At 38.1% G+C, this 22,615-nt stretch overlaps 1 protein-coding gene across 1 annotated transcript in view; it reads left to right on the top strand.

Moving 5' to 3' along the window:
• LOC124634237 (immunoglobulin superfamily DCC subclass member 4-like) overlaps positions 1-22,615 on the top strand; it is a 188,498-nt gene that overhangs the window by 149,544 nt on the left and 16,339 nt on the right. Inside the window, exons 2-7 of the mRNA XM_047169696.1 lie at positions 7,311-7,473; positions 8,078-8,205; positions 20,244-20,388; positions 20,538-20,603; positions 21,161-21,353; positions 21,763-21,903. Of these exons, the coding sequence (XP_047025652.1) occupies positions 7,311-7,473; positions 8,078-8,205; positions 20,244-20,388; positions 20,538-20,603; positions 21,161-21,353; positions 21,763-21,903 (836 nt within the window). The remainder of the gene's footprint in view (positions 1-7,310; positions 7,474-8,077; positions 8,206-20,243; positions 20,389-20,537; positions 20,604-21,160; positions 21,354-21,762; positions 21,904-22,615) is intronic.

The following is a 22,615-nucleotide window of genomic DNA, read 5'->3' as shown; positions in this document are numbered from 1 at the left end:
TTGATAGCTTTATGTTTGTTTTTATTTGTGCGAATGAGGATTTGTCGCTTTAATGGAATTAAGTAATGGCGTCGTATGAATTCGGTATTTGAATTGTTTGGAACAAGTTGACGTAAGAGGTTTTATTCTATTCATCGACGTTTTTTGATCCAGTTGACAATCCTGTCAGTCAGTATAAAAAAAAAAACCGCGAAAGTTGACAGCTGTCAACTGCACAAAAAATTTGATATCCCTATAAATGGGTATTCTACATATCTATGAAGAATCGTAATTTAATTTAAGTATTTATTTCTGTCTCCAAAATTAAAACTTAAAATACATATATTTTTTAAAATAATTAGTAATCAGATTAATTTTCTTCGTCCGTTAATAACAAAATTAATTTGCTTAAAACCTTTCAAAAACAAAAGTTTTGTATTTGTATAATAAACTTAGTAATTTAGGTCTCAAAATAAGTCCTAAGAGGCCTGGGAATATTTCCTAAAGGTTTTGAACAGATTTCAAAAATCTTAAACAACTTGATTTTTTTGTCAAAAGTGGAACTTTATAACTGAATTATTTAAGATTTCAGAATTAAAGTTCGTTTATTAGGCACTATTGCGATTCTAACGGTTTTTAAATAACGTGCGGAAGTACGAGGAAACCTGAAAGCTGAGACTGCAATTTCTTTTTTTTGTAATTTTCTTAGCTAAGTTATTTAAACCAGGTTCCTTTAATAAACTCCTTATCACAGTAACAATCAATAATATTCATAACAAACTCCCCACTTCTACAAAATGGGCAACACCACAAAATGTTAATATTGACCCAGATAGCTGTACATTCATTTATCGATGTTGGTTCTAAAAACTTGCTACCACGTACTACCTACCCTTAGATCGTTTATCCAACCGGAATCGCCAAGAGCACAAATCTGTGCGAAAAGCATATACATGTGCGTAAAGCACATTTACGTCCGAGGCGAGGTAACACAACAAATAGCTCACTGATGCATTTTCGATCATACTGTTACGCACGTCAATATTAACAAACACGAGCATAAACTCAAATTAAAAGAGTGCAATCCAAGAGCGATCTCTTCCAGACACCCTTAGGATGGATTGAGACAAGAAGAAAAAGTTTATACGGTAGGCAGAAAGCCAAAGTGTACACTGCTAGTGCAATTGGCGACCATATTAATATTCATAAACTAGAAGTATATTTACATACGAGGATGGCCACTAATCGCCTTGAGCTACCTGAGCTGCTTGAGATGACACTAGTGCCCTGTAATGGCATAGAAAGGATATGAAGACTGGCAGCGGTTTGTGCCTTTGGCAGATAGAAAGGCACGGCGAAAGCGTATCCAGTTAATTTAATACTCCAAGTACCTACCCGCATATTCTACGAATTTTCCATTGAAGTTTCTTGCCTTCTGCATACGTAACTGCTGAACATCTTGTGTGGATTACAAAACATGGTTTTATTGTAATGATGTTTGTTTTGAGAAGCGGTAACGTTTTATTGAAAGACAGTGTGGGAACTTAAGGTGTTCGTGAATCGATTCTTCGATTTTCATTGATTGATTGATTTTGTCGACGTGTGTAGTAGTTGTATGAAGATTTCTGTGTGTGGGAGTTGAGGGCTACTATTAGGCTACTTTTTATCCGGATGCTGTAAATAGTTCCCACAGGACTAGGCCGGAACAGCTGATGGAAGTTAGTTGGTTATGTAACAACCTACAATTTTTTTTGCAATGATATGTCAGTACTATTTATTTAATATTTTTTTATCGTACTGAAGTACTATATCGAGGACACGGTGGACCACACAGTCCAGGAGTGCCCTGCGTGGGAAAGGCACCGCCGGGTCCTCGTCGAGGCTTTGGGCGGCGGCGACCTCTCGCGTCCGGCCCTGGTTCAGGCCATGGTCCGGAGCGAGAGGGAATGGGATGCCGTCGCCTCCCTTTGCGAAGCAGTCATGCTCGAGAAGGAGGAGGCGGAACGCCACAGAGTTCGCACCTCTCATCCCGGCCGCCGCGCTGGACCAGGTAGACACCATGGGCGCCGGGTGTCGCGAGATGACTCCCGGACACCGTAGGCGTGGGTCTGTGGGCGGTGAGTTCGGGTTAGACATGGGCGCCGCGCCGGCGTCGCCACGCCGCGACACGCCCGCGCGCCGCCGCCGCCGCCGACATTAGCTGCGCGGCGTGAGTTAGGTTAAGACGTGCCATTTTGTTCGCAATTATTTAGGCAATACTCTTCTTCCTCCGAGCCTTTTTCCCAACCATGTTGGGGTCGGTTTCTAGTCTAACCGGATTCAGCTGAGTACCAGTGCTTTACAAGGAGCGACTGCCTATCTGAACGAAATGGACACTTCAGTTTCTTTAAATATCAGTAGTTTTCATCAATTTTGAGTAAACTATCCAAAAAACATAGTGCTGTTGGTCATGGAATCGAAGATGATCCATTAGATCAAGAATGTTGGCAATATCTTGCTTCTGCTATTGGGGATCGACCCATTTCCAAAATGCGGACCTTCCATCATTTTGGAATGAGAAGAAGACAGAATTTCCATGGCTGTCTACATTTGCAAGGGCTCTGCTGTGTATACCCGCTACAAGTACTCCGAGTCATCATCATCTTCCTGCCCTGTTCCCAAGTCATTTGGAGTCGGTGCAACATGTCTTTTTCTTCCATTCCTCTCTGTCAGACATACTTACATCCACTCCCTTCTGCTTCACGTCCTCTTTCAGTCATCAATCAATCCATCTTTTCCTCGGTCTACTTAGCACACTCTTTGTGACATGCGTTTCACACCGTCTCATCACATGCCCATACCACGACAAACTCTTCAAGGCTTCCTCTGATATACTCATTCCTGACTTTGTCCATTCTGTTAACCCCACACCTCCGTCTCAACATTCTCATCTTTGCTACATGCACTCTATTCTCATCCTTCTTTTTCAATGCCCAACACTCTGATCCATACAGGACGACAGGTCTTATTACGGATTTGTAAATTTTGCCCTTCAGTTTGAGGGGCATCCGGTGGGTCACAAATAGTGCTAGTTACCTGTCGCCACTGCATCCATCCAGAATTGATCTGATGCGTAACATCCCTGTCCACCTCATCGTCACTTTGGACGAGTGAACCAAGGTACCGGAAGTCGGAGCAGACTGGTAGGGGCATGCCGGCTAGGGTTATGGTCATGGGTCTTGATATACCGCCAAAATCGCAATGTAGGTACTCGGTTTTGCTCTTGCTGACCTTTAAATCTACCGTCTTCAGTCTTAGCCGCCATGCCTCCAATCTGCTCTGGACCTCTGGCCCACTCTCCCCCACCAGAACAATCATTGGCGAAAAGCATACACCAGGAAACCTCCTCCTGTATGTCCGCTGTAAGGGCGTCCATTAACAACAGGAAGAGGTAAGGACTGAGCGCCGACCCCTGATGTAAGCCAACCCCTACACTGAAACTGGCGGTAGTGCCGGCTGTAGACCGGACTTGTGTACTGCATCTACCGTACATCGCTCGAATCAACTGCACATGAAGTATGTGCAGTTGATTCGAGCCTGGCATACCTTTCTCCTTAAGGGCCCACCACAAAACCTCACGAGGTACCCAGTCATATGCCTTTTCAAGGTCAACGAACACCTTATGTAAGCTATATGTCGACAGGGTGAAGCCCTGTTGCTACCGGCTACTGCGTTTGATCTGGCAGTGGTCAACACGTGGTTCCAGAAGAACTCGGAGCACAGGATCACCTATAAAAGCGGTCCACGTGCCACACAAATTTATTACTTTTTGGTTAGACGCAGTAATTTGAAGAACATAAAAGATTGTAAGGTTATACCGGGTGAAAGTGTAGTCTCGCAACACAGACCCCTTGTTATGGAAGTGGCGTTTACAATAAAGTCAATAAAGGGCAAAGAAAAGTTACCTCCAAACATAAAATGGCACAGGTTGGAAAGGGCAGATTTGGCGGAGCAATTTAGAAATGCGGTGGTAGATTAGATGATTGAAATGGGAGATATGAATGAAAGGAGTATGAGTGTTGGAGGGAAATGGCAATGACTATAAGGATGACAGCAAGAATAATTTTATTAGAATCGAAAGGAATTGCAAATCTATTAACATGTATATCATCCACGCCGCCGGCGTCACGCCGCCGCTGTGTAAAATTCATCAGCGCGCCGCCGCCGCAAAATTCTGGGGCGGCGCCCATGTCTAGTTCGGGTGGCTCATCGTCCCTCTGCTGCTTAGACGACAGACCCGTGTCGACGGCGCGCGTTGTTCCACGCGCTCCTCAAAGAGATGTCAGCAACCCCAGCGGGGCCCAGCAGGGCCAAGGCCTGCCGGGGCTGAGGGTTGTTCGAAAGAGATACCGCGGCCCTGGTACATAAAAGGCCTATGACGGAACACGACGGTTTTTAGTCAGTAAGAGTCTGACACTCCCTCACCGCTGCTAACCCACAGCGGGAGGGGTCATTTGATGATTTTTGACGTCGTTAAAAAAAAGTACTATATCAATATTCTTTATATTTTCGAAAAAGAAACCTAAAAATAAAACAAATCCTGTTGTTTACCTAGGACCTCTTTTATTAACTAGGTATTCGTATAGTTTTTCCGTTAAAATAACTATTTCTTTTGTTATTATATTCTAATGTTATAATAACTGTCCGTAGTATTAGATTTTTATAGGCCCAGAGATTTTTTGTATAAGTTAGACCTAGCCTACAAAAAAGGGGAACTCTTGTTATCCTACCATTTCGACATTTTTCTTGACTCTCCAACGATCTTTTTCTTTTTCAAAGGGGGTATGTTTTCAGCGCGTAGCTTGTATGTACGTACGTGATGTACTTACGTATGTGATCTACTCGATATCTTATCTCCCTGAAATCAATTTTATATATCTCATTCTATACTACTTATAGAAATCGGAGCTTTAATTCCTGACATTGGCGCGTACAACCACAAACTCCATGCAAATGAAAACGCAGGAAGCACAGTATAAAAATAAATGAATTGTCAAGTAATTCAAACGTATTCAAACATTGTGTGGGCAGAAAGAATTTCAAGTAAGCTGTTTACAAAACCCTCAGGCTAAATGGGCAATTTCCTTCAGGACCAAAACTCATTAGAACAAAACAGTAACGGGTACCTTTTGACAGGATTCAGGTTAAATTCCCACATTTTTTTGGATACCTTTTCAAGTGGGGATTTACATTGTATTGCTTGATACTTTACCTCATGAAAACGGTCAGTATCCTCTTACTTAAACGAGATCACAGACGTTAGGAGATAAAATAAACTTACCGTTTATTTGAGGATTTTCCACGATACTATTCTGTAGTATTATTTTGAAGATGGCGGATTTGAAACATTGTTTTAGTGTTTAGATAGCCCATTTGTAGAAGAAGGCTTTTTATTATATAGAACTTTTATCCAGGCGTGCGAAGTATTTCCCGTAGGACATGGGTTGAATCTGGTACATCATAAAAAATACACTGTTTTACTTTGGATGATGTTCTAGATTTTAAACTTTGATTTGATCAATCGAGGGATAAGGACCATAACATAATGGTGTTATACCTTATTCCGTGTCACTTCTCTAATAAATAAAGCACCAGATTTTCTCAGCAATTGTTTTCCCTAACCCTTAGTAAACTAACTATCGAGTTAGCAAGTAATTCGCAAGCAATTTCCTGGTGTTTGTGAGTTGTTCCCGTTTTTCTATTAGTTTCAACATTAATAGATTTCCTCAGAGCTTGTGACGCCATTTTAATTGTGCGCCACAAAATAACGCTCTAATTGCGCCATTTAATATCCGCTGAGCGTTTGTTTTGCAAATTTTCTTAATAATAAAGTTTTTAGACGTTTTGTTGGAAGTTGAAATTGGATCTAGAAAATTGTTTTGTGGTCTAGGACTTTTTTGTTGTTGAACACTTTGGAATAACAGTATTGAGTAGTCACCAGGAACTCATATAAATTTATATCATTAATTATCAGTTAAGCCTTTTCCCAACTATGTTTTGATCATCTCCCAGTGTGACTTATGTGGCTGAGATCCGTACCCGTGTTTTACTTGGATCGAGAGCCTATCTGACTTCTTCTATCCAGTTAAGTACCTGGGCAACACGATACCCCTTGGTGGGACTGGTTATCTGGCTTCTGAATACCTGTAACGACTGCCAAACATGTTCGATCAGCCGGTACTCACCAGATCAGTATCTGATCTACGGTAAGATATTGTGTCATTTTACTCTTCATCCTTTAGATTTTCTACTTTTGAAGGAATCCCAGTAAAACCTGCTTCAAAATTAACTCCCGGTAAGTTAAAAACTTAACTTAATTAGCCCAAGTTCTCCGTTTCCAAAGGATTTCAGGTTTGTTTTTCTTCAACAATTTTACGCACGTTTAAACTTTATTTTTTTTATCATGTTAACCGAATTTTCTTTATGTTGTTTTAGTGAAGTCATATAAATACAAAATTTTCTGTTATCGAATTTGTTTCATCCTTTTGTTTGATATTTGTTGTAAAACGGACAAGTCTGGAAAATCGTTATTGTTGTATAATTATGTTATAATTTTTTTCAACTTTTTAGCCAGTACTCTTTCAGTATTTTTTCGGGTTTCATTTTTTTTTAATTCGCTGTATCACGTGAATGTTTTGGTATTACGTTTGAGCTATAAGATCTAAATAGAAATCTGTAAAGTTAATTCTATTATCTCAGTTTGAAACGAGCAGTATTGCTCAGAAATACCGAGCGAAAAACCCGCTAGTGTAAAATACAGCATAGGGGCGCGTCATTTCAGCTTAAACGAGCTATAAGTATCTATAAACTATGCCATTTATATCATCATCCTCCGAGCCTTTTCCCAATCATGTTGGGGTCGGCTTCCAGTCTAACCGGATTCAGCTGAGTACCAGTGCTTTACAAGAAGCGACTGCCTATCTGACCTCCTCAACCCAGTATCCCGGGCAACCCGATACCCCTTGGTTAGACTGGTGTCAGACTTACTGGCTTCTGACTACCCGTAACGACTGCCAAGGATGTTCAATGACAGCCGGGACCTACAGTTTAACGTGCCATCCGAAACACAGCCAATGGTGTCTAAGATATACTTAGAAAGTACATACAAACTTAGAAAAGTTGCATTGGTACTTGCCTGACCTGGGATCGAACCCGCGCCCTCGTACTTGAGGTTGGTCCTTTACCCACTAGGCCACCACGACAGTCATTTATTAACTATGCCATTTATATAATCCTTATTTTATTAACTTCCAATCCAAGATCCACCTTCTCAACCCCCCTATCTTCAGCAGATGTCCCGATAACGTGGTTGTCGTCTCCGCGCGCTTCGGTGCCGTGTGTGGTGCCGGACGCGGACCGGATCCCGGCGAGACGCCCCCCACCCCCACTCGAGGCTGAAGACAGGCCGAGACCGAAGCCCTATGTCTGGAGGAAGGGCGATGAGGAGGTTAAACGGTGAGTTTCTTAAGAATTTGATGATGAAAAGTCATCAATTCAAAGTTGGGTGAAAATCAGCACATTCTATTAGATAGAAAAGACGGCTCCAAAAACGCACGACCTCTTCCAAATCCTATGTGTTTTCGATGGGAAACCTAAATCGTTAATTTTGTAGCCTGAGTATGATAATTTAGTCTGGAATGTTCCTAAGGATTTCTTAGAAGGAAGAAGTCCTAAGAGGCGTGGTCTTGGAAACGTATGTATTACATACGTTTCCAAGTTATAGCTCGAAGAATCAGCTAAGGGTATAATTGTGTACACAGAATTCGTTTTGACTTTTTAGTTATCACTCCAGAAGTGAAGCTATAATCTGCATAGACCAATTAATATTCGACCAGGTGTCAAATCTTTAAAAAAGTAGAACATTACCCGGATAAGGCCATTGTGTAAATTAATTATTTATGTCATTGGAAAGTTTATTGCGCCATTTCTTCTTCCCAGAAAAACACAAGGGAAAACGCGAACAGCCTGTTTCAAACTACCTTAATTGACATTCCAAGACTCCTAATTTTTAACTTACACGATACTTAGAAAAGCACTTTAAACCATGTTCTCGTTCCAGGGTACTAAGCAATGGTACTCTCGAAGTGTCGAAGAAGAAGGACGGTAGCTCCGAGGGGGTGTACCAGTGCACCGTGAGGCACCATGCTGGCCTCGTGCTCGGGTACCCTGTGCAGCTCAAGTTTGCTTGTAAGTATCATTTACTTGTATTGATAGTGCTAACTATTTTTTTTGGTATACTTTAATAGGGTGTGTTTGAACCACTCAGCTTCTAGTTTAGTATAATCGCCCCCGCTGTGTATAATGTGTATGCTGTGGAAGGTGGGAAGGTTTCTCAGATTTCCACAGACGTTTACCGACTGAAACCCATCATGCTCCTTCTGGGGCTCTCTGTGTATCAGAGCCGCGGTAACTCTTTCAAACAGTAGCCCTTACCATATCCCCGGCAGGGTTTACCCACCCTTAGATTTCGAAAGGATTTGTTGCTTGGAAAAGCATTTAAAGATTCTCCATCTTTGATCTTATCTGTTCTGTGTGCGAAAACTGCACAAATAATAAAAGCAACATTTTATTGGATTAAGGGCTGATTTTTCAATCGCCAGATAACTTCTATCTGAGGAATATTTTTAACGTTTTGACAGCTTTTGTATGGAAAATATGTCAAACCACCGCATTTATTCCTCAGATAGAAGTTAACTGATGATTGAAAAATCAGCCCTTAATCTGTCAAAATAATGTTCGCACTGTATTATTTTGAGTTCAACAGAATAACACGCCGCGACGTTTGATAGTAAGATTCCCTGAACTCTGAAAATCTCATACATTATGCAGCATCAAGTTAATAGGGGTCCTATATCAACAATCATCTATCTCATTACACTCCGTAAAGTAATAAACTCAATACATTACACTTGCTGGTAAAAAAACAAGCAAGTGGCTTACATTGGGGAGGTCGCTTCTATCAACAAACATTTACTTAGCTCGCACGGGTAGGCAATTCTGTTATTTACTTAGTTATCTTCACTGCTGTAATATATTATATTCGTTTGTGTACAGAAAATGTTTACAGAATTGGGTATATTGGCACGTGTTAGTTAAAAATCTAGGAAACGAGTTTCCAACTAATTTCAGATCATTCCAAACGTCGCTTTTTCCGAATTTGACGGAAATTGTGCCACGTATCCGGATAAAAACCAGGTTTAATAGTTTTAGAGTCTTTAGTACTCCAACAAACAAACAATAAAGTTCTCCTCTACATAATATTAGTTTAGATTATGATCTCCACAGATACCATAAGTTATAACATCAAAGTTATTTAGAACATCTTAAGATCCTCAAGTTACAGCCGAACGGTTACGCACTTCATGAATAATCTGTCAGACTTCATTATTGTTTGTTCCTCCTATTTTGACTAGGATCTGGGAACTGGGAACTTAGTTATTTATTTAGGGTAGAACTAGTTCTGTTTATACGAAGTGGCAGTTTCTGATTGTCCCGGTTTATAGTTGGGGAAGTAATATGTATATCTGCTTTGGATAACAGTGATTGTTCTAGATTTCTGTTTGAAATCGTCGTCGTCATTTTCTGATGTAAATATTGTGTTTAATTATAGTGATATGTGTATTTATATCTTGAACATCTGATCGGAAGATCCTCCGTGAGAAGTTTTCTTTCGGACAACTTTTATCATCAAAATCATCTGCCTAACCTGTGTCGGCTTTCAGTCTAATTAAGTACCAGTATTTTAAATAGAGCGACTGCCACTCTGACTTCCTCAACCCAATTACTCTTTGGTAAGACTGGTAATATGAAAAATTGTTAAATATTTCTTTAAGGTTTACCAGGTTTATAACTCAATTAAATGTTGATAAATTGGTTTTACAAACTCGTAGCAAATAGGATACCTTTCTTATACGCGTTAGAATATGAAATCCGAATATAATAGTTAGTTATAATTCACAGTTCACTGAAACAGTAAATCCCTAGAGTCGACAATTATACATTTGCTTCAGTCTGACAGTTTACCAACAAAAGCAAATTGTTGCCTATTATACAAGGGTTTATCTAGGAGAAATGATCTAGAGTTGTGGTCGTACAATAGTTGGTCTCGTCAGAATATCCTTGCTTATATTATTTAGTGGGAAATTAAATCTGTGTGTATGTCTGATATGGTTTCGGAGTATGGAGTTAGATTACACTTTGGGGAAACATAAAGGAAAATTTCACATGTTGCAATATTTAGGAAAGAAAGTCCTGAATCGAGGCAGTTGGAAAGTATTATAAGAAGTGAAATAGTCAATTGGTCGGCAGACGGCAGGGTACACATATCGACATAAATAGATGCAGAAATTCCCCAAATAGGTGACTTACCTAGTATTAGTGTATTCAGAGAGCTGGAAATATTTTCAATAAAATACTCGATTTTCTATTACATTTTTTTTTCATGCGAAAAAAAAAAACAAACCAGTACGTATAGTACTTAGTTTTCAAGCACATAAGGTGTCCTAATTCCGAAGGGACAAACAGCTGAAAACCTGTACTTTCGGCCTGATTAAATCTACGTTTAATTTTATTGTACCCCGGTAATCAACGTTACTTTTGTAACAATACCTATTTGACAAGCTAGTTAGGTATCCTTTTGTTTTTGACCATTTTGTATCTAAATATCTTTTAGGTCTTTGTTATGCTGGTGTGTGTGTGTGTGTGTGTGAGTGCGTGAATGTGTGTGTATATAAAAAGGTTTCTATATACGTGTCGGGTTGGTTATTTTAACAAGTTTTTTAATTTGTGGATGATTGTGAAGTTCGATATTTATACACTCAAAACGGTACGTAAAACATACGACATACCTAATAACAAAATATTAAAATAAAAAAATGTTTGATCTTTGCGACAAAAAAAAGAAGATATTACGGGAATCGGGAGGATCATTAAATACGTCCCTTACCTGTTAATTAACTAAATATTTCAATAAATAAATACATACGCACTCACCATAAATACATAGGCAGTAAGTAAGTGGGCAAAAACATTTCAATATTTACTTCGAACTTGGTAAATAAAAGTTATTTACACAGCTTCGGAAAATTAGAGAGTAGGCACAGCTATTGACAACGTTTAAAAAGGTTAAGAGCGATCGCACACTACAAACTTTTAGTCGGCCGATAGTTGATTTGGGCTCATAAATCAGTATGAAGATGAATGGAAGTACACACGTAACAACGATCAGGTATTTGTTTGGTATCAGACCGATTAAAAACTTTGAACGAATGCACGATTTTCTAAAATAATATATTTTTTGTCCTAAAAATGCTCCGACAGTCGGCCGACTAAAAATTTCTAGTGTGCACGCTCTAAGAGTGGGTGTTCTAAGGGAAGACATTTTCTGCCTTTTGTTTATTTTTATCTGATCTTTGAAGCTTCATTTTGCGGTAATTTCAAGGATGGGTGATCATTTCCGTTGGAGCTCGTTAAATAACAGCCGTGAGGTTCGATGAACTTAAGGTTAAGCAACGCTTGGTGCGGTCGTTTAGTAGATATGTGATTTTCTATGTTTGTCATAATGAGTTCCGCCGTTTTCGGGAGGGTCGTGGTTGTCACTTGAACGTCTTCAGCAGTCTTTACGGAAGATACGGAAGCTAAAATATCTGATAACCTATATTACCCGCCATTTTTGTACACGCACTTAAATATTTTGATGGCGTCTCTTCTCTTATTTACCTCCTTACATTTTTCGTATCTCACAAACATTTTTTGCGGCCTATTTCACTTATTTTCACAACAACCAGAACTGACATTACTTACGGAAGCCGGCAAAAGACGCGCTATTTTCGTACACACGAAGAAAACACCATTTGACAAACAAGTTGTTATTTTCCTCTCAGATGCTATCGGGGTACAGGTAGAATTACTGTCTACCCGTCTGATAAATCTTGGACGACAGAAGGGTCTGTTCCCTGGAAGACACGCCCGTTATTGTCCTAAGTTATAAGCTAGTTATTCACGCTAGGATTTATAAGCTTCTTGTCTAACCATCTGTCTTTGTTTATTGCAGTTGGGTGTATTAAACCATTTCCTTAGGCCTTATGGGTTATTTGAATAATAGATGGGTGGAAGCTCTCCATATCTGGAGACTTATAGTTTGGTTCTATGATGTATGGAACAAGTTCTTGTAAGAGGTTTATGAGAATGGGTGCAGGTGATTAATTGAGGTCTTCCGATAGTTGTTTAGTGGGTATGGAGAAGTTTTTGGTGTATCAAAAACATATTTGTAGTTCGATCAATTTAGATATCCGAAGTTACAAGCACGAAGTTATATGATAGTTGGTGAGGTTGTTTAAGCATCATCATAAATGAAATTTTGCTGTTCGAAAGGGGCCAAAAATTAAGCGGACTATTATCGAGACATATCTTTTTTTTGGGCCTTTTTTAGCTACCCCAGAGGCATTTATCGAGCGGTTTCTAATGGTACGGTAAAACTACGTAGTAACTATTAAATGATCTTTGGTAAAGCGTACATTCTACCTGAAGTCTTTGACTGAACAAAATCAAGTTATATGCTATCTTTACTCAATCACAAGCGTGCCTTTGATCTCAATTTCATTCAATTTCAGTATCAATGACATACGGGACGAGAATGCAGACAGGATTTGAAACTTGTATGCTGCAAGATTCTTGTATTTTCTGCACATTTCTGGCAGTTTTTTTTTTTCAGTATAAAAAAGACCACCGTATTTGACTTGTGATGAAAAGTTCTTTCTAAAATTCGTTCAAATTGTATTAAACGTAAAAAGTAATTATTGTACAATTGTGCGAAGAGAAAAATCCTTTGTAATTAAAAAATCACCACTAAGGTACTCGATAAGGTATACTGTTACGATTTTATTATAGCATAAAAAATCTACAACGCACCCGTATCAACCGTAACACAGTATGTTTACAAAATTAATTGTCAAAGGTTTCCCCACGTTGCTTGGTTGTCACCTTTTGAAATCACAGCCCATTATCATGTCTCCCCGATAAAATCTTCTGTCTTAATATAGGACCTGTTTCATCAGCTTTTATTTATTGACAAGACTACGATTTTATCAACTGCATATGTATAGATAAAATAGTCGTGGTGGCCTAGTGGGCAAGTACCAATACAACTTTTCTAAGTTTGTATGTACTTTCTAAGTATATTTTAGACACTAATGACTGTGTTTCGGATGGCACGTTAAACTGTTGGTCCCGGCTGTCATTGAACATCCTAGGCAGTCGTTACGGGTAGTCAGAAGCCAGTAAGTCTGACACCAGTCTAACCAAGGGGTATCGGGATGCCCGGGTAACTGGGTTGAGGAGGTAGGATAGGCAGTCGCTTCTTGTAAAGCACTGGTACTCAACTGAATCCGGTTAGATTGGAAGCCGACCCCAACATAGTTGGGACAAGGCTCGGAGGATGATGATGATGTATAGGTAAAATAAGTGGTAATAAAACAGCCTTATAATCGACTAAATATACCCCATGTTAATCAGGGTTCGTGTTTGATTTTACTACATAGTAAAATAATTTTAGGATTTGCGTTTATTTGTTCAAAACTCTCATCTTTTTATTTTATAATGCCAAACAGTACAGATAGATTTAGACAGTACCCAAAACCTCGGTAAATATGAATGAAAAATAAATAAAGACTTCTAGATAAGGTTTGTCATATAAAAATATGCAATTAGCAATTATTTTGTTTTCGGCGCTTTATCAGTAGGTAATGAATGAGTAATATAATTTATTATACAATTATTAAAAAAAACTTGGCAGGTTAGAACAAGTTTTAGCAAAATAATATCATGTTGTTTACGACTGAAAAAATAGGTAAAACTAAAAATTTTTAGGCGTTTGACCTGAAGGCTATCTAAATATTTGAATGTTTGTTACTTTGTGTTTTTAATAAAATATTTTTAGGTTATTTACCTCGACTTCTAATGAAAAATATTTGTCAGTTGTTGTTGGAAGCAGTAAATTAGCTCCAAAAATAACATACAAGTTAACCTTACGGGGATATAAAAGGTATATATCTACTAACTGCACGGTTCAAAATATGCATTAAATACCTTTATATTAGCTCAAATAAATGTGTTTTCTTTCTTATTTACAATGCAATACATACTTAAAAATAATTTGTAGAAAATCTGGCACATAATTTGAACTGCCCATTTTTTTTTTCCGATAAGGGTGAAACAGTTAACACGATTTCCATTCCTAGAAATTAGTAGTCATTATTCAAAATATCACGTAGATAATTTTAGGAACATTATTACAACCTACTGATAAGTATTACTTAATACCTAGGTAGCCACAAGCGTAGGTACCCTAGATAACTTATAACCGTTTAGGTACTAAAATTATATTCTGCCTTGAATAATTTATGGAGCCTCGACAACCCGCGCCGACCTTATTTCTTCGTTACTAAACACGGAAAACATATTATAAATGTTATAACTATGTTTTATCAAGAAATAGCTTGTTTTCTCAATATTTCTGGGGCGGTATGGATGTTTTTTTAGAGTAAGGGCTAGGTCACAACATTACGGCGTTACGGCGGCGTCGTCGTATCGTTGCTTGTTCGCGCACACTTGTTCGGGAACAAAATATGTATAGTTATCGGCACGGATATTGAGCTCTCGGCGGAAGAGTGGGGATCGCTTTGCGCACTGTACACATAAGGCAATAAACCAATAAATCGCTGCTGCGCAGGTGAAGGTCAGGGCTCAATATCCCTGCCGATGATTAATTATATACGCGTGGATGGCAGTGTATGTTCGCGCACAAAGCAGTTTCGCAGATATTGTGTAAATGATAGCCCGCAACTGTTTACTAGAGGGATTAGCCCATAAGATTTTTTTATACCTATAATACCTAAACTGTGCATCACTTTATAAAATGTATCTATCAACCCAATATTTTGAAAAATATTAAGGTGATTGATCTCATGAGTTTTGAAGTGGAATAAAAGGGCGCTCTATGTATATTGAATTCATGGGAATTCTTAGATTTCATTTGAATATAATAACAGGAGTAAACGTTTTCTTAAGCTACTGTGGGTGTAACTTAAGAAAACGTTTTTATAAAATTTCAACAGAGTTTAAACATAATGTTATGTTTCGATAAAAATTGAGATAAAAATAACATTCTTAAATTGAATGAAAATAATTAATAATGATATTGTTTTTTACCTAATTAATTGTTACTGAACTGTCTTATCAGGACTGTTGTTATTTTAGTATGTTTGTCCAAGTTCACGCAATAAAGTATATACATATGTATCTACGTAGTAACTTTGAGAGATCACCTTTATTGATAAAAAATAATTATTGATAAAGATACGGACTTATCTGGTGGTAGAAGAATTGAATTAAACTCAACTTATTTTTTTATTTATTTCAAAAAAAGCCTATGAATACAAAAGCTGTTTTCTCATGGAGAAGAACTGGCAAAAAAACTCCATAGCCTCTCTTTTCAAAACAGCAAGTGTTTATTTCTTCCTTTCGTTTTCCTTTAATTGAAAGGGATACTTGCTGATACTATTATTTTAAGTGTTTTTTTATCTTCAAACTTTTTCTCGTATTTATCTTTAACCCACACGAAGGGATTTCTCCTCATATTTCATTGACCCAATTTTCCACATAACCTCGATAATTTTGTCGAAACACTTCCCGAAAACGAATATAAATCAACACAAGTGCCCTTGTTTTTCCCTTGTATATCGTTATATTACTAAGAGCATGTAACTTACTAGAGACGACATTGTCGTGCCTTCTCCTCTGTAAAAAATACACAAAACACCGCTTATCTTCTCTATTAAATAAAGAGGAAACATTTTTGTTCGCTTGTACCTAAGGCTCGGAAAGAACTGAAACAATTTGAACAAAATCTTTCACTGTGGTGAACCTAGACTTACCCCGAGTAACATAGGCTTTATTTTGTGCACGAAAAGAAGTTAAGATAGAATAGAATAAAATTTTTTATTTTGCAAATATGGGTATACAAAAGGTCTTATAATTATAAAGTTCAGCCATATTTTACCATTCGGCATGCAAACATTATTACCTACTATTATAAACATTTTTACCTACTATTAATCTACTATTTATAATCACAATATTATATGAGATCAATTAGCTTACTACTAATACATTTATATTTTTATTTATATTTTATATTTATACAATTATATTTTTTCTGCTAAGAAATCTGATATGGTATAATAAATTGTATCATTCAGAAATTGGCGTAACTTACTCTTAAACAGTGGTGTGCTTAAATCTTTCCAGGCATTTGGCAACTTATTGTATATTATTGGGGCCATGCAATAGATACTGTTGCGCTTCAGACTCGTTTGACACGGCACAATGCATAATTTGCTATTGTCTCGTCTATTCCTCGGACATACATCAGCTAGACGTTGGAAACGAGACGGATTTTGTTTAACAAACATAGCTACTTCGAAGATATAGATACATGGAAGTGTCAGGATTTTGTATTGCTTAAAATAGGGCACACAACTGTCTGTACTTTTGAGCTTAAACATGGATCTAAGGCACCTTTTCTGAGCCTTAAAAGCTAGATGTAGGTGAAATCGCGGGTACCAGCCAGTACATGTATGTATACATCAAGTGTAAACTTTATTTCTCAATTTTGTTGCGTGCATGCTTAATGATGTGATCGAAAACGCATCAGTGGCTATCACTATTTATGGCGTTGCCCGACCCCCGCGCTTAAATTGGCAGTTTTTCATTTGTGTTCAAAGCGAGTCCAGTTGGTTAAACACTCTAAGATATATCCCCAATGCCTACATATGTTGTATAACATGCCGTGACACGCGAGTTTGTTTCACAATCAATCAAAGCTATGGAAGGCGATAGAGAGCGATATTCGCGTTGACATGAAGGGTAGACAATGATTTACCGTGGTGTTAACAGCTGACTTATACTGCCAGATTGTTCAGCCTAGATTAGTAAGTACTTGCTGATTTTTGGTGGGGGGAAAATCTATAGTCTATACTAATATTATAAACTGATTTTTTGTTCAGTTTTTGTTCGGTTGTTTGTATTTTTTGTTTCAACGGGCATAGCCTCAGGACCGTACTGGTTTGATTTGAAAAATTCTGGTCATGTTTATTTTCCATTGATCGACTACACGAAGTAGGTCCTATAGGAAGCAGCTGAAACACAGTCTTACCCAAGGGGTATTTTGTTGCCCGGGTAACTGGATTGAGCAGGTCAGATAGGCAGTCGCTCCTTGTAAGACACTGGTACTCAGCTACATTCGGTTAGACTGGAAGCCGACCCCAACATAGTTGGGAAAAGGCTCGGAGGATGATGCAGGTGAAACACATCGTTTTCAAAGTAGAATGTTACTGACCTCATGTGACCTCAAATCTTCAAATAAAAATAAAAACGTAGCACTACCCAATTTCAGGCTCCTCGAAATCTTGCTGGATATAACGTTTTAGTATAATTTCAGTCATGACACAAGCCTGTAACGTTATGGGGGTAGTCATCAATGTTTACGATATGGGACATAGGCAGTTTTGGCATTCCATATCCTGAAGTTTTTCCGTAATGGTATAGCCTATTGTTAGAAGTACGGAAGGACTGAACTAATCATTACGTCGATTCTATAAAATCTCACAACTCACTTCGACATCACTCTCACTTCGCATTCGTTCTAAAGGTAGAATTCCGTGGACGCGACAATAGTCAACCTATGAAAATGTATGGCACCGTTGCCGAGGCCCGTGACAGTCACGCGCGGCCGACGAATTTCGTAAGCTGCTCGCGGCATTGTCAACAATTTAATTCTGGTTTTACTAAAATGCTATAGATGTTATTAAGCGCTAGACCATGTTGAGAAGCGTACGGCCGCGAGCGGCTCATGAAATTCGTCGTCTGCGCGCGACTGTCGCGGCCCTCGGCAGCGGTGCCATACATTTTCATAGGTTGACTTTTGTCGCGCGCGGCTGCGACAATCGCGACCCACGGAATTCTACCTTAAAGTTTCGTGATTGACATTGTCAAACTACACTAGCGCTACACTATCGAGCGTGTTGACAAGTTGAACTAAATTAAACTCGAGATTTTGACAGATCTGTCAAAATCTGTCTATCTATAGGGGAGGTAGGGGAGAGATGGGCAGTTGGGATCATAGTTTTGTTTTTTTTTTTTATTGGGTAGTTTACGTTACCGACTGGTAACGGTGTTCATCCATAGACTATCTGTCATTTCTGTGAGTTGTCAAGAACAAACACTCGTAAAAGTACTTAAATATTTTGTTGCGGTTTCGGATCGTTATAAAGAGAAAACTAATGAAAGGTATGTGTATTTTCTATTATTAATTATTGATTGTCAAAATCTCCAGTTACAATTATAGTAAGTCGATGCAATCCACACCTATTATACCTTTAGAAGAGAGTACTACAGCAATAGTTAATGGGCCCCACGTTTTTATTTTAGTCTAATATGACCGGGACCACCTACGTAGGTTGACAGGTAAGTAACTATTTTTTATTTTCTAGTTTTCAGTGCACATAAGATAAAACCGTTTAACTTAAAAGTTTTTTTACCGATTTTTTTTTATAAACTAAGTCAAAAGTGAACTAAGTAACTTTGTCGAGTGGGGAAGTCACTAGCACAGCATTGGTCGATGTCGAGCTCACTTCACTTCGCAAGTGATTAGGTGATGTTTACAGAATGCAAAATCAAGGTCGTTCTGAATCGAATGCGAAGTGAGAGTGAACAGCGAAGTGAAATGCGAGTTGTTGTTCGAATTTTATAGAATCGACGTGCAGGCAGGCCTTGGCCCTGTTGCGCCCCGCTGGGGTTGCTGACAGTATTCTACTTGTGTAGCCCTTTCATTTGATACCCATATTGAGGGGGCTGTGCCATTTTGTGCCGGCGGCCATATTGGATTTAATTAAAGGTGTATACAAAATTTCAGACCAATCGGTTGACAGGAAGAGGGTGAAATTTGAATTACTAAATTTGATCCAAGAATAAATAATAAAACAAACGGGGTGAGCTAAATAAAACCGTTTAAATATCTCGTAATGTTGAAACTGATTGTAATTTTTAGGAAATCTCTTTCATTATATCTAGCCGAACATAAGAAATGGCAATAAAAGTTGATAATGATCTGTAAAATCTGATTTTTTATGCAATAAATTGTGAAAAAGTGCCCATCCCTCCCCTACCTCCCCTAAAGTATGAAATGACATTTCGAATCGAAGTGAAATGCGAGTTGTTGATCGAATTTTATAGAATCGCAGGGCATATTGCTTTTTCAATACATATTAAAATGACATGTAATGTATGAAATAATTATTTTCGCATCCATTTTGTTGATGGTTTATGAGAATCATGGGCGTTTTATAATATATTTTTCCTTTAAATTATTTAGTTTTAATTTATTAGCACATAATTAAAAATTACATTATTATAATCAAATATACAAACTTATTGTCTAATATTTTCGATTCCTTGTAATTATTATTTTTGTTCAATTTATTTATAATAATTCGCTCCAGGTACAATTGTTATCTTTTTGGCATGGTAGTATTACTCAAATGTTAAGGAATTAAGAAACCAAGGAAACCCTAAAAATAGACCTTTAAGCTTTAGAACATAAGTTTCCTATATTTAATAGGAGTGCGTAGGATGATGCTGCGAACAACCTTACATTAACGTTTGAAGTTTCATCTGAAATTAAACTTTGATCTCTGTTTACACCGCAGTTCTGATCTTTAACTTTTGGACTTTACTAACAGGTTGGATAATTATATTCTACGTTTCCTTTCAGTACGAATACTTAGTTGTGAGGAATTGAATGACACCTGTTTCAAAGCATACTTCCGCCTTTCTACAAAAGGCAATATATTTTCAAAGCTTTCCTCTATATTAACAAGTCCATAGAAATAATACTGTACAAAATAATCTCTTCTTAGACGAAGTTTTACTCATCACCGGCCTAGCCTTTTCCCAACTAAGTTGGGGTCGGCTTCCAGTCTGTAGACTGGATGCAGCCAAGGACCAGTATTTTATGGACCGACGTTGCTTATCCTTATGATTACTGAACTTGGCTGTTACTTAGTCAGAATCTCGTCCTATTAACCCAGATTACAGTGGTCATAAAAATACCTTCTTTTAATATCTACTAACTACCTTCAATGCTCATCACCATATTTTTTTCTTTCCAGACCTCGATAAGCAGTTCTCGGTGCACCCCGAAAACGCGACGGCATGGTGCGGCCAGCCCTTCGTGCTGAACTGCAGCATCAGCTCGGGCCCAGCCGCCGCCATCTCCTGGCAGAAGGATGGAGAACCTCTGCCTCAGAATAATAGGTATGGTGGAACACTAGGCCCAAGAGAATGGCATTGTATGGCTTGTTCACCTTTTGTGCTATAGCGCAACTTTAGCAAGTTCAGGTTGATAAAAAAGGATCTAACAATTTGGTTGAAATGGTTAAACATTGTTTTATTTATTGTTTCAGATACACAGTGCTGAAAAATCAGCTACTCATCACGGACGTGACAGGAGAAGATGCTGGTCTATACAGGTAAATACATCAAGACGATAGCCAAATAAGCTAACTGATTTGTTAAGCTTTTTTGGTTTGTCCAACTCGTCAATTTTGGCATTAAACAGCTCATAAGTTGTGTGTCGTGATTCATACAAAATTGCAGTTTCTCAAATACAGTTTACGTCAATATAATTCGCTACGGAGTATCTGTGATGCATTGCTACGAGCTACGCCGTAGCACAGTACTACGCGATGCGTTCTTGCCAAGTCATATTTCATTCAATAAAACAATGCAGCTTACAATAACTTTAAAAAAAAAAATATTTCTTTGCTAATATAATAAATAGGAAATATTTGTTTGTTTGTGTCCTAAAGGCTCGGAAATTACACTAACCCCGAGTAATATGGTCTATATTGTGTTTGGGTACGGGAAGTTCCCCCAGGAAGTGAGTGAAACCCCGGTAAACAGCTAGTATACTATCTTGATTTTTTCTTCCCACTTATTTATTTATTTTAAATATTTAGAATTTACATTAAAAAAATCTACTTAATAAAACATAATTATAATATATATTACGTACACTTCTCATTAGATGCAAAGCAACAAACTCCCACGCAAACAGAACAAGATACAGCCATGAAGGGAAGGTGCAAGTTGAGGAGTACCCGGGTAACCCGGATACCGACCCGGCTATGCTGCCGGTCCACCATGAGAAGGATATTGCAGTTCCGAGGGGCAGTACCGTTGTGTTGCCCTGTCCTGTCACAGGATGGCCTAGGCCTAAGGTAATTGCTTAAGTAAAATTTACTAAAGACTAGTCTCTGGCTATGTTGTGAATGCTAAAGTTATTGCTGGAATTGTTTTCAGATTAAAAAAAAAATACTTTTCTTAAAGTTTTAAATGACGGCCCTAGCTCGAAGTAAATCTATTTATTAAATTTTTATATCCTTCAAAACAATATCAAATAATTTATCAAGTTTGCGAGCCCTATATCTTTACCTAAGTCCAAACTTTGACCTGTATCTGCGTGATTGAAATTTACATTTTAATTCGTTTATTTTTGTTGGTATTATACAGGCATCTGATATAATTATTATTTTGTATGTTTATTTATGTCAGCAATAGCTCGCTGGCAAATACCATAAACCTCTATACTCCTATGAGAACTTAATTAACAAAATCTTCCTCTTTCAGCTAATCTGGGAGTTCTCCCAACCAGGCGAGAGGACCAGTGAGCTGGAAGCCACGGACGAAGTCCTGACTCTCCGTGACGTAGGTCCTGAGCAGGAGGGAGTCTACACCTGCACTGTTGAGGGGAACAGCGACCTGGTAAAGGTGAGTGCTCCTCCAACAGCTAATATAGGTGAGGGAGGACCAGTGAGCAGTGACCAGTGACCAGAGATGAGTGACCAGTGAGGCACAATATAGGTGAGGGGAAAGGATCAGTGAGCTGGAAGCCACAGACGAGGTCCTGACTCTCCGGGACGTAGGTCCTGAGCAGGAGGGGAGTATACCTGCACTGTTGGGGGAAACAGTGACCTCGTAAAGGTGAGTGGATACCTGACAAGTTGAGAGAAGATGGTGGAACTAGGGTTTGTCACCGCCATTGCGAATATCCTTGTCCCTGTTAAATATTAAATTAAAATATATTTTAGATCTGTAGACAAATGTCGGAAAAGTCAATACGTACCAAAAATTATTAAATTTAAACACAGTCGAAAATGGGACTTCTAATTTGGCACTGGGCTAAAAGTAGAAGTGTAAGGTGCTTATTTCGTCTTCTATCTTCTATCATTTGAATAAAATTTTTAGGTATTAAATATTTTTAGGTCATGTAAATATGTACATATAATTCATTTTTGATGATTCTGCATTTAGTATAAACTACTTTGTGTCTCTTTCTTGTGGAATAATTAAACTCATTTTGAATAGGTACTAGAGATTTTTTTTCCAGAATTTTAGCTATTTTTATACCAATTTTTACCTAAATAGATCGATTGTACGATTAATCGTAAAAGTATAATAGACAGACAAAAATACTTTCTTA

Source organism: Helicoverpa zea, chromosome 11 (genome assembly GCF_022581195.2).
Source record: "Helicoverpa zea isolate HzStark_Cry1AcR chromosome 11, ilHelZeax1.1, whole genome shotgun sequence".
Taxonomy (NCBI): Eukaryota; Metazoa; Arthropoda; class Insecta; order Lepidoptera; family Noctuidae; genus Helicoverpa; species Helicoverpa zea.
Note: the sequence above shows the minus strand (reverse complement) of the source record. Positions and strands in the feature narration are given on the sequence as shown.